Raw genomic sequence first — 12,837 nt, forward strand, 5'->3', positions numbered from 1 at the left:
TTGCATTCAATATAACCATATTCACCCTCTTTAAAGTGATTTTGAACATTCACATTCTTGTTTTTATAAAACATGCATAAAAATCTGAATCTTCATAATATTTTTCAGAGCTGTCATATTTACTATCTATAGCGCTTTCTTGAGGGAAAAAACTGGGGGGGGGGGCTAGTTTACACTATGGCACATGTAAAGGGACTTTCCTTCCAGGGGATCTGATTTTGATACAGAAGAAACACGGTTCGAGAGACCATTGAAGGGCCCTTCGTGTCTAGTATTCTATGGAAATGAGCACTGGAAGAGGAGTCAGGAATTCTAGACTATGCCCTTCTAACTACTAGATGTGTGGCGTCAGGTGGGTCACTAGCCTTCTCTAAGCCTCAGTCTTCCTCATCTGCAAAATGAGGGAGTCTCCAGAGCTCTTTGCAGCTCTAACATTTTATGATGCTGTGGTTAGTAGTCTGAACTGTTATATTAGGCTCCTGGGAGAATGAGTTTGACCTTATCCGTTCGCGTGGCAGCTGGAAAGTTAGAACAGATATTCCATATTCATGTTCATTTTTGGTCCCGCTAGTATTCGTTACTCATTAATTTGTAATTACGTTGGTATTCACTTTAATATCACATTATCTCTTTAATAGGAAAGAGAACATTTTATAGTTGAAAACGCTGTCATAGAAGAGCCTAGCCAAGAGATAACACACTTCTGAGACTTTAATTACCTAATTAAAAATTTTTTGAGTGTGCACAGATAAATCACAGGAAAGAGGTTGAAAAGAGTATTGTGACATGAATGTAGCTACCTAATTAATGCATGGCAAAGGGGAATTTACAGTTTAAAATAACACATCATGTTCTAGTATCTGACTATGTGTTTATTTACTTTTATTTTGGCTGCAGAGATCAAATAAAATTACAGAAGGAGGCAAGGAAACGGAGGAAGAAACTATTGGTATTATTTTTAATGTCAATTGTTTCACAAATATTGAATTAAACAAATATTATTAGTAATTGGCCTTTTGCCACAGAATCTCACAGTCCTCACTACTAAGAGATTTGCAGTGTAAAAGAGAAAATAAGATACTTTTAGAATATGGGTAGTCCTCAGCAAACATATACTTTTTGGTGGTGGGGTGTGGGGCATTTCAATTAATTGTTTCAAAAACAATGCTTCTAATTTACCTTCACCCCTGGAGCACCAGGCTGTCCCTTCAATCCATCCAGACCATTGTGTCCCTGAAAGGCAAATCCTTATTATTAACATGCTGTTAATCCACTATATTGTTGGGTCAAATCAAACACTTTACGGCTTTGCAATTAATCTCTTCTGTGGTGGATCTCGTGACTGCTTCGGTGTAATGGAGTCCCAGTGTTCCAGCTCCAGGTGAACTAGCTCGGTTGCCCTAGATAAGTTCTTAACCTTCCTGCCCTTGGGAAGGTAAGGATATAAGACAAGATGGTCTTTCACATCCACTCCGTCTTAACACTTTCATGATTTTAAGGTGGTTGTAAATACCAATTAAGTCATATGCGTTCTATACAGGTTTCTGAGCAGGGATTACTTGTTTCCTGCTTGCTCTGAACAGACTAGAAAACGGCTCCCCACTTGACTTTCCAATGACCTTACTATTTCACTCTCTCTTCACTCTAACAAACTCCAGGTATTTGCAAGCAAGTATGTATTACCTATAAGTTTAACTACAGTTGAGTTTTTCCCTAAAAATAATGAGCATTTTCTCTCATCTGGGTAAAGAAAGTGCTCACCCGAATGCCCTTGAAGCCAGGCAGTCCAGGGGTTCCAGGGAAACCACGAGCACCCTTAGAAAGAAACACAGAAGAATAACACTTTTGTTATAGATGAAAAGACAATGATTGCTTCCCTCCAAAAGTTTTTCTTCTCATTAAAGTTTAAGCTTGGAATAAAAATCTAGTATATTTTTAAGCACAGAACAGCAAGCTAATATGCTCTCATGTGAGTAACTAAACTATGGTTTTGTAGAAAACGTAATTTATTTGTTTCTAGTATGCAGGCTGTCATTAATATTGCATTATTTGTATTGATAAAAACTGTATGCATTCTTTACTAGGCTCCTTTTATTTATCAGACACATTCAATTAGTGTTCTAATATGCGTGACGTCTGTGTCGCCACGTAGACTAGTTCTTGTTTTAGCAACTCTCTTGTATCTGCAAGCCCTCTGATGTTTGGACTATATAAAGTTTCTTTGGACTTATAAAAGTCTCACCTGTGGTCCAACAACTCCTCTCTCACCAGGTCGTCCAGGTTTTCCAGGGTGACCCTAAAACATGAAAGCATCATAGGATAAACCTTTTCTTGATAAACTATCAGATAAAAGTGGGGCATCTTCGTTTTTACAGTAGAAGAAAAGGCATCGCATAAAACTGTGGATCCAAATACATATTTAATTAACAATAATATTTCCTTAAAAACAACTAAGTGAATTAATATTTCATTACAACAATATTTTCCATATGGCGAGAGTTATGTCAGGCTTATTCAGCTTTTGGTAAGATACTTAATTTGAATCTAGAAATTCTCGTTTGAGGCAGGAATATTTCGATGGTGTTTTGGAAGGGCTTAGAATAAATACTTACATCCTCACCAGCCTTGCCAGGAGGGCCAGGTGGACCACGAGAACCCGCAGGACCCTAAGAAAATGGGAGACCTATCATTTAGTTAAGACTGTATTAATAAACTTCTTTAAAAATATTTATCACAAATGGAAAACAATGTACTCACAGTTTGACCAGGTTCACCAGGCTCACCAGCAGGTCCATGGAAACCTGGAGGGCCCTAAGAGAGGGAAAAAAAGAAAAAAAAAAAAATATAATGTCATACTCCAAGGCTTTACTTAATTCTCTTTTTATATAGGAGAGACACAAGCTTTTGGTACTCACAGGGGGTCCAGTTGCACCTGGAGGGCCTCTAGGTCCCATTAAACCCTGTTAAAAGGATAGACATAGTTAACACTGATACGTTGTCATGGTTTTTGTTAGGGTCAGCATGACTAGCTTAGCAGTGCCATAGACAGTTTGTGATGGACAGATAAACAGACCCGTCCTGGTTTTATTTCACAGTTTTTGTCCCTCCCAAGGAAGCAGTCAACGACCCTCCTTTCCTCCACTCTTTCTCTCCTTTTGCTTCTCCTTCTCTGCTAACCCAATCTGCAGAGTTCAGTGAGAACTGGATGCGAGCAGCTATAGGTTCCCTAAAGTTGGGCCCAATTGAGCATATTGAGATTGTTCTAACGCAATGAAGTGAATCTGTCTTTGCACAAGCACAGAATATACAACTGCCTTCCATGCAGCTGATGAAGCATTTCCATTTGGATTCCCCTGAGCCTATGTCGTCTCCCCATGCCATACTTAGCTAAGAAATTGATACTTTTATTGCCACAGGAGCATAAATTGAAAAAGGATCAAAAGTCCTTCTTAGTGCTCAGCTCTTTTAAGGGCTGTTGGTGACTGATGAAAATGTCAAACAAAAGTGGTGAAGGGAAAAGAAAATATCATTGACATGGCACCCTAGAAGAGTCTATTACATGATATTTTTGAAAATCTGGCCTAAATGGCAGCAGATTGTTTTCCCTTTTGTTCTTCATTCTGTAGCACACAAGCAAAATAAATCAGAACGTTACTAGTTTGTGAGCTAAATACACATTCTTGATTCCCCTTTGCAGTAACCAATGTCTGCATCAACTCATCTGTGGCAGCCTGTCCTCACAATGCTAAAAATGGTTCATGTGCAAGTCTGGAGTCACTTGTTCATGACACATTAACCACAGGGACTCTGTATCAGGCTTGTCCCACTGCATTTAATGTCTACATTAACATTATATGGATTTTATTTAAAAAGCACATCATCTTAATTATAAATTTTTTAAATTTGGTTTTAGAAATTGTCTCAGCATTAAAAGAAACTGTCACTTTTCAATCAAAATAAATTTTTAGGTATACATTAACAATAATTTTCTTTGACACCATGAATTTTAAACTGTATTCATTTTTCCATGTATTTGCAACAATTTCATTTACATAAAAGGTAGTTTGTTTTGTGGAGGCTGCGAGACACAAGATGATTACTTATTAATTCAGAGAAGAACCCTGTGGGGTTTTATATTACTGATTTTCCAACATGGAAAATTATTTTAATACTTTACTGCAGCCTATCTTTCCTGTTTGCGAAACACGTATCCATTGATTATATGTCTATGCATGTGTGTGGATGTGCAAAGTTAAATTATATTTCACTGATATTTAATAGTAAAATACTCTGCTTTATGCTCCCTAGAGAGCTGTAGCAAAGTCAGGGGAATAAAAGATCCATATTAATTTTCTGAGCTTATGTAAGCTTTTTCTTAACAAAACATTTACCAGTGATTTATTTCCCCTTAGCTTCTTCTTAAGATATAGGTACTGCTTTAAAGCTGACTAATGCCCAGCTTTAGCTGAAATGGCTAATTTTAAATGTCCAATGTAAACAAAGCCAAAAACAAAAACAAAAACAAAAAACTGTACTACTTTACTTCAGATATAAATGTTTTAAATTACCGGGAAAAATCAGGAAATTGAAAATCATCATTAAAGGTACATTATGTCTCAAGTGGTAGTTTTAATTTACATAAAATATTCTCTCATCCTTATAGTATATTAGTTTACTGTGGACCATGAGCTCCAGCAGAATATCTTCTTTTGAAGATAGAGCACTGAATGCAATGTCCAGGTAAAATTTATATTTTAAATACCATCTTAACTTTGGGTAGATAAATACCTTTGCTTAGGGAAAAAATTGTTGAAACCACTGTGTGTGTGTGTGTGTGTGTGCGCGCGCACACGTATGTGTGTATCTGTAGTGTTTAATCAACCTAATGTTTTTATCTCCAGCAATTTTCTCCCTCTATTTCGTATACATCAGTATACATTTTGCATGCTCACATCAGTTTTTTTCCTAACATATCTACTAATGCTTACTATAAGATTTACGTCTGAAGATTGGCCATCATAGTCATAATCCTGTTGGGAGTTTTCTAAGTGTTATTCAGATTATAGGATGTATTGTTAAATATTTATGCTGAATGACATAAATGCTAAATTTTACTCCTGTTCTATATTTACTTATAATTAATAGACTTAAAAAAAAAAGAATTTTTATCAAAATAGATTAAAAAAAATTTCCTATCTTGTTGAAGGTGGGTCAGAATCTGTCATATTCATTGCTATATCCCAAATGCATAATACAGTTTAGAGCCCATCAAAGGCACTGATACATATGTGTTGAAAAAAATGAATGTTTTACTCAAGGACTAGATATATGAGCCGTGAGGTCTAACATTCAGACATCTTGCCTGGTGGTTAGGGTTAGTTCTGTCATTAACCACCTACACGCTCTTAGGAAAAGGGGCTAATCTCTGGTTATAAAATGAACAGGCTGAAGTAGAACTTGTTGATCCTTTCCAACAAGTTAACAGAATTTAATAGTTATGTGTCTCTAAGAGTTGTTTAAAATTCTAAGCAATGTTAAAGGATGCAAAAAAAAAAAAAAAAATTAGAGTGGTCACTCTTTTGACTTAAATTGACTTGCCTAAGTTATGGTTACTGTAGGCTATATACCAAAGGCTATTTCTTGGACACAAATATATGATTTAGACATAATATCTGACTTGAATATAAACATCTAATGAGGAAAGTTTGTTAAAAAAATTGAATCCCCTAACTGTTAAACTTTTTGAATCAAAAAAAATTTGTTGCTTTTATCTGATCTCAGTATTGAGGGTTGACCTGTGCAGTTAATAAATACCAATATAAAATTTAACATAACGAATTCTCTATTTAATATATTCTTTGACTAAGGTAAGAAGAGATAAGCATACCATCGGTCCAGGGCCAACACCTTTGGCATCATACTGAGCAGCAAAGTTCTAGGAGGAGAAAAAAACAAAACAAAACAATTTATATAGTTACTGGCCATGTAGTTCATTTTCTCATTGTATTTGTAAAGATATTTTCTTATTGTTTAAAAGGGAACAATGATTTTGATATAAGGGTTTATAATTATTATTTTGGAATTATATATTGAGCTAAATTCCTACAAAGTTAAGAGAATTATAAATTCAAATTTTACTCCACAGCCAGTTTGAGGTGGGGAGCTTCCCTATCTTATTTTTCAAAGCCTTCTTCTCTTCTGCTGTGCCTCTGCACCTCACCCTCTACCTCCACAGTGAGGAAGGGGAGCTTTCTAAATTTTCAAAGTCAATGAAGGCCCCCTATAAATTAAGCTGCAATCAAGACGATGACCTTACATTTCCACCTGTTGCCCCTGTCTTCCAGATCAACACAAAATGACTAGGCGAACTTTTTTTCCTGGAGTTTCCAAAAGAATATAAAGAGTTTTCAAATTTAGAGGAAAATTAAATTAAAATGCCCCTTGGAAGATTAAACTTTTAAAAAATAGTTCACAGTAATAACTTTACTGTTAAAGATCTCTCTTATAGTGGTAGATCTATTAAAGAAGGTGCTTTTTAACGCACTCAGTAGATAAGCAATCATAATAAGATCTTTGAGGGAGAAAGGTCTTATTTTACGAGCATATAGCTGAGTATTAGAAGCAGGCTTCTGATTCATAGTGCTAACCAATTAAGCAAATATGTTTTCCTTCCTGCAGTGAGACCATTTGGCACTCATACTATTGTTAGAGACATAAAGCTAAAAGAAGACATTAATGAAAAAAGGAAATGTACTTTTCTCAAATTAGTTTCAAGAAAATTAAACCTAAAACTGCTTTGAATGTTGTTTCAGCAGACTTCAAGCCAAGGAGAGTAAAAACGGTAGGGTGTTTGCAAAATTGCTTAAGATCAGGGATTTCACTAATTCAATCTAATCAAACTCTTTAATAATGCAACACCTCTTGTTTGTGCCCTACTGATAAAAGATATTAAACCCCCCAATTAAATAATGATTGTCAAGGCTGCTGCTACCTTCGATGAACACAAATACCAGTCTTATAATTGACAAGGGTTCACAGAGAAAACGGGCAAACCAGACCCTTGAATGGAGAAGCTAAAGAAATGAAATAAAAGATAGTAATTTCCAAATAGCAGATTTCTTCCTTAACTGTTAAAAATAAATTCCACAATGAGCCTTCTTCCAATAAAAGTATAAGAAACTAAAGTTAGCTAAACGTTAACAACACTTAAGACACCTTACCCCGCCGAGACCAGGCGGGCCAGGGGGGCCAGGAGGACCAGGAGGACCAGGAGGGCCTGGGATACCATCTTCACCATCTCTGCCTGATGGGCCCGCTGCTCCCTGTTACAGGAAAAATGAGTATCTATGTCAGGGCTAGACCAGCCCCATAGAAACATGTACAAGGAAAAGGAGACGTAATAATGTAAACGGTAATATCAGTTGTTGAGACCTTTCAATGAGGCAAGTGGGGTGAAACTTGATTAAGATAAATTATGGCACAGGTCTATTTTAGCAGGATTAGTAACTGATATGGGAAGAAGACACAGGACAGGACAGTCCTCCTTGAGGAGTTTCTCAGTCATTGAATATTAATTCATAATGGAGCCCCAGTATTCAAATGAAAATCAAAATTATAGTTAACATTTATGATTCTATGAACTTCACATGTTTAACTGTGCAGTGTGATGTACTAGGTATATTGATTGGCAGTTTCTGACTGTGACGAGCTTATTCAACTGGTGTGTTATGCATGAATAACAGACTAATTGATATGATAATTAATAAAATAATTTTATCACAAGGATAAAAAATCCTGCAGATTTCCTACTGTTAACATTATTTACGTTGTTAAAGGAATTCACCAACATAATCTTACCTCTAATAACTTCTTTCAATGGAATATATGTAAGGAATACATGCACTACATGTCTGTATTTCTCAATAGATATGTTGTTGTCGTGTGCTGTCGTGACACTATAGGACAGAGTAGAACTACCCCTTAGGGTTTCCAAGGCTGTAATCTTTATGGAAGCAGATTGCTTCATCTCTCTCTCGGAGCAGCTGGTAGGTTTGAACCACTGACCTTTCAGTTTGCAGCCGAGAGCTTAACCATGGCACCACCAGGGCTCCTCCCAATCAATACAGATGTAGGTGTTATATAATGCAAAACTGTGTACTTATAAATGTCAAGTAATCATAGCAAGGAGATAAAAGCATCCCATAAACAAAACATAAGCCTGATTTGTACATTTTTGAATTTAGGCAGATAAGCATGTTATTGAGTACTATTTTACTATTATTCCCAAGCTATATAAGAGATCTTAGTTCAAATGCAAAGAAAACATGTTAAAAAGATAAGGACTATGTAGTGACAAGTAGATACATTTCCATTATGTATGTGTGTATGTGTTGGGCAGGGAAAGCGAAAACAAAGATAGACCATGCAAAGAATGTGGCTGTTCTGTAACAGTTTTTCTTTTTTAAAGAATAAACTTGTCCTAAGAAGAATATTGATGATGTATAACAATGCTCATTCATATCTTCTGCATGGCATTATCTGCTTAAAAGGTGGTGCAATTATCTGGATACAAAATATTCTTATAAAATTGTGAGTCTCCTACAGTTTCTAGTATGTAGTTATTCAAATTTGGGCCAAAGCCCTTTGATACATACCCTGTCTCCACGTGGTCCTCTATCTCCGGTTGGGCCCTACAGGAAAGACACAGCACAATAAGAAACGTCTAAGCAATTTCCAGTGAATAAACCAACCATTCTTGATAATAATCTGTTGGTAAGAGTGATCTAGCTACAACATTATCAGACAGTACCTATAAAAATGGCACACTACGCTAAATAAAAGTATATTGTTTTTATTCTAATTATATGTATTTTTTAAAAGGGGGCAGTCTGGAGGCTGCTATAGCCTCTAGCCATTAGGCCTATACTATAAATAGCATTTTTAGTAAGGTGATTACTGTAGATAAAATGACAATTTTGTTACATCTATGACAACATATTTTATAGTCAAAACCCTTTAAAATAAACTGTCTTTTACTACATTTAATTAACATAATACTCAGTCCATTTCCAGAGTAAAAACAAATCTTTTTTTCCCCTTTAGTATTTAAATCACTAGTTTACACAATATAGATGTAATTAGAGATAATTCTGGAAGATAATAAAACTTTGCTATCTTAAATATCAAAATTATTTTTCATTATGGTTTAGCTATTGCTATATTAGTTTGGGCATAATATTGACAAATATTTTCCTTTTATAATTGCTTATAAATTTAGTTAAATTAAAAGTCATTTCTGATAACTTCATATTACTCAGATATTTATGAAGAAGTATTGGACTCTTACCTTTCTCGTAGTTGCCTAGAAGAGAGTAAGTAAAATGTTATTATGAGGAAAATTATATATATATAAATGTCCCCCATTTCTGTGTAGTGTATGGTGTATTTATTATCATCGTAATTTAATATTCCAAAGTAAAATTTTAAACTTAAGCAATAAATTAAATAAAATATGTTATATACAGAACCAAATGTATATACTTAACTGTTTATTATGCCTCAAATTTAATTCATGAGCTAAGAATTTGATCATGATACTCTTGCAAATGATTCTAAAGAAGTTACAAGATTCTCTAGCTTTGTGAAGTCTTCTGCCTTGTAGTAGCTGAGGCTAAAACTCAAACTTTCACTGGAATTATTTACTCTCTATTTCTGTGTATTCTTATGAAGGTAGTGTTATTCAGTAGCCCCACCCATTTTGGAAATTGGGGTGGGTACTTTCTAAGGCTGCCGGAAAGGTTTTGATTTTCATAACTCTTCATGATTTTCTTGTGAATCCAGGTTGGTCAATACCAACGCATCTCTCATTCTGCTCAGAGAAGACATTATAGTGTCCAAAGAAATAAAAATATTTTAAAAAATTTTTCAGAAAATAATTTTACTCACCGCTTGTAAAGCTGTAAAGAAAAGTGGAAAGTAGAAAATAATCATTAAAGATGGCAATAATATTTCATTGATCAATAGCAGTAATTGGCAAATAGATACACTAGTTCATACAATCGACTTACCTAATTAAAGGGCCAATTATATTTTTTTATTAAGACTATTCCAATGATTTGAAAATTATGCAGGTCAAAAGTACAGCAGGGAACAGTGGGGTGATTTGTTTGCAATATTAATATGTAAATACATTTTGAATTAAATTGTTAATTATTTACTATTTTATAAATGCTTTGAAATATTAATGTGTCTGAAGGATATTGCTAATGCTTAGTAATTAAGCTGGTAAATTGCACAGATGAATTGCTGAAAGTAAGGCAAGACTAATAGATTGACGAGGATATAATTTTTAATTTATGGTTTAGATCATTTTTAGTACTTAAAAATCTAAAAAGGAGAACATTTAGGAAAGTATGGTACCTAAATAGGATACTGAAGTTACTTAGTACTTCACTGAGTTTGTACTATGCTTACTGTCCTTTTTTAAAAGGTCTAATTTGCAAATTTATTAAGTATGAAAATGGATTAATTCAGATACCTGAATTTTTGCTTTAAACTGGTACATTTAAATCAGGTAAGGTCATTTTATCAATATGTATCACTTTTGTTCCTGAGAAAGGATTTGCTCTGTATAAACAGAAAAACTGTGTATTAAAGAGTTTGAAAAATAATGGTAAAAAGAAACTAAATATATCTCCCCTTTGCCATAATTGCTATAAGTCCATAAAGATTGAATACCTCTCCTATCGTATAAAAATTACAGGTTACCATGGGATTCAAGTGTGGCCGATCTTGCAGTAGGATGAATCACCCCTAAAAATTGCTTTAATTAGGTGGCCAAGAAGTATGTCATTTGGAGTGAAAATATCTGTTGCAACAGTCACAATTCAGGAAAGTGGACCATATCCAGCACTGACATTTAAGAGCAATTAATGAGAATTACTCTTAAATTAGAAAAATTATATGTTTACTTCATTGTGTATATCAGTAGGAAGGATAATTATGCTTGAACTTGATTAACAGAAGTCCTTATAATTTTGGAAATTTGCCTTTTAATTACTCAGAAATGAGCCATTTTGAAGAATGCGTGTTTGGTAACATTTATTCCAGACCATGGCTGGCTGTTGAACCAAAAATGGGATTGCCCTTTGTACCTCCAAACTTCTTAAGTCTGTTTTCTTTTTTTCTCTCTGAGTCAACACTTTTCCCCTACACTCAGATCCTATAAAAAGTGAACACTGTAATGTGAATCTGTTAGATGCAATTACCCTGTACAATGGTGTGGATACTAAAAGTGCTTGGTGAGGGGGAGAGAAAAACACAAAAAAACGCATCAGTAATGATGTAATGGTAGATACTGCGGCATTGGGTGGAGCAAATTGTTTGGAGTGTTGGGTGTGGCCAGACACCCTTCATATTCCATCAAATCAGTATCTCTGCCTAGTAATTAGGCAGCCATTTTCAAGACAAAAACAGACTTTCTTTGTTCTTCCTTGAGGACAGAAGTGTGGTCCTAACACTTAGAGCTGAAAAGTAGACACAGTCTAATCCTCTTTTGGAAAAGGCCCAGTTGGGTTTGCCCAAGATCACATGTAAATTAGTGGCAGTCTTGGGAAAACCCCAGGTCTCTTGAGACTCAGACCAATGTTGACATTCCCCAACTTGCTCCTTGCTGTGTTCAGAGTGTCTGATTATCACCGGGAAGGTTTTGAGGGGATAACTCTCAGACTCAACAAAGGCAGAGTAGATTTTAGTTAAATAAATAATGTTACCATTTCCATGACCAGATAATGAGTTGAGAGGCTAATTTTACTTTTCAGATTATATCAATTCCAAGTAGCACCTATCTTCCTTCCTAGGATACACTGACTAGCCATTGGGAATGACTCCAATCAGAAATGCAGAAAATCTCTCGATAAACCTGTAGAGTTTTAAATGGAGACTCCATTAGCCAAAGGCCTGGTCCCTTGTGCTTTCATTTTCCTCCCTGCAGAGGGCGCCTTATAATCATCATCATCATCCAGACAAGCCTCCAACGCCCAGACGATAAAAACTCTTAGGAGCTGGGTTTTATATTCATAAATTAAAGGATTTTCTAAAGCAGGCTTCAAGTTTTACAAAGTGGGCATTAGTGAGACTATGGGGCCTGTTAGGCGGAGGCCCTGGACCTCCCTCATCCCATCTTATTTTTAGGGGAAAGACCTTTGGCTCCCTTTCAACTTCACTAACCCGAGGACGAGGGTCAGATCAAGTTACTCTCTCCCTCTCAAGAGAAAAAGTTCTCTAACTTTTGGCGAGAGTTGAGCCTTTTCTGTTCCCATTTTAAAAGTAATATCCGTGTTTCTCATCAATTCCTGCGTTTTCCACATGCCAGAGCCTTCACTCCAAGCTGTATCTACAACTTGGGTTTAGGTTTCCTGGCTCAGACCAGGGTGCCCACCCATCTAACCTCTCTCTCCCGTCTCCCCCAGATAAGCGGAAGGCACTTACATTGGCATGTTGCTAAGCACGAAGTTACTGCAAGCAGCAACAAAGTCCGCGTATCCACAAAGCTGAGCATGTCTACCACTTAGACATGCAGACTCCTTGTGTCGCAGAGCCCCTGGGTCACCGGCGGAGGTATCACCTGGCGGGCGCAGGCATGCAGTCGTGGCTAGTACCTCCAACTTAGCAGAAACCTCCTGCCGCCTTGGTGCTAAAATAATAAAGCCCGGATCTGCCCTATTTATACGGCAAAAGTTTCCCTGGCCCGAGGGTGCCTCCAAAAGCGCCTCCACCAATGAGAGGGCTGGGGCCGGGGGTCTGGGCAGCCACAACTGGGAGGAGACTGCGGGGGCG

General features: G+C 36.1%; 1 protein-coding gene across 2 annotated transcripts in view; it reads right to left on the minus strand.

Annotated features, from left to right (window-relative positions):
* Positions 1–12,559, minus strand: part of COL1A2 (collagen type I alpha 2 chain) — a 35,249-nt gene extending 22,690 nt beyond the window's left edge. The window contains exons 1-12 of one of the 2 annotated variants that reach the window (XM_004386146.1): positions 12,490–12,559; positions 9,946–9,956; positions 9,347–9,361; positions 8,655–8,690; positions 7,221–7,322; positions 5,888–5,935; positions 2,916–2,960; positions 2,758–2,811; positions 2,613–2,666; positions 2,243–2,296; positions 1,762–1,815; positions 1,180–1,233 (exon numbers count right to left, since the gene is read on the minus strand). In XM_004386146.1, coding sequence (XP_004386203.1) covers positions 1,180–1,233; positions 1,762–1,815; positions 2,243–2,296; positions 2,613–2,666; positions 2,758–2,811; positions 2,916–2,960; positions 5,888–5,935; positions 7,221–7,322; positions 8,655–8,690; positions 9,347–9,361; positions 9,946–9,956; positions 12,490–12,559 — 597 coding nt within the window. Of the gene's footprint in view, positions 1–1,179; positions 1,234–1,761; positions 1,816–2,242; positions 2,297–2,612; positions 2,667–2,757; positions 2,812–2,915; positions 2,961–5,887; positions 5,936–7,220; positions 7,323–8,654; positions 8,691–9,346; positions 9,362–9,945; positions 9,957–11,144; positions 11,171–12,489 lie in introns of both variants that reach the window. The other variant, XM_012558303.1, reaches the window with a different exon arrangement.
* Positions 12,560–12,837: the final 278 nt, after the last annotated feature.

Source organism: Trichechus manatus, unplaced genomic scaffold (assembly GCF_000243295.1).
Source record: "Trichechus manatus latirostris isolate Lorelei unplaced genomic scaffold, TriManLat1.0 scaffold00156, whole genome shotgun sequence".
In the NCBI taxonomy this organism is placed as follows: domain Eukaryota; kingdom Metazoa; phylum Chordata; class Mammalia; order Sirenia; family Trichechidae; genus Trichechus; species Trichechus manatus.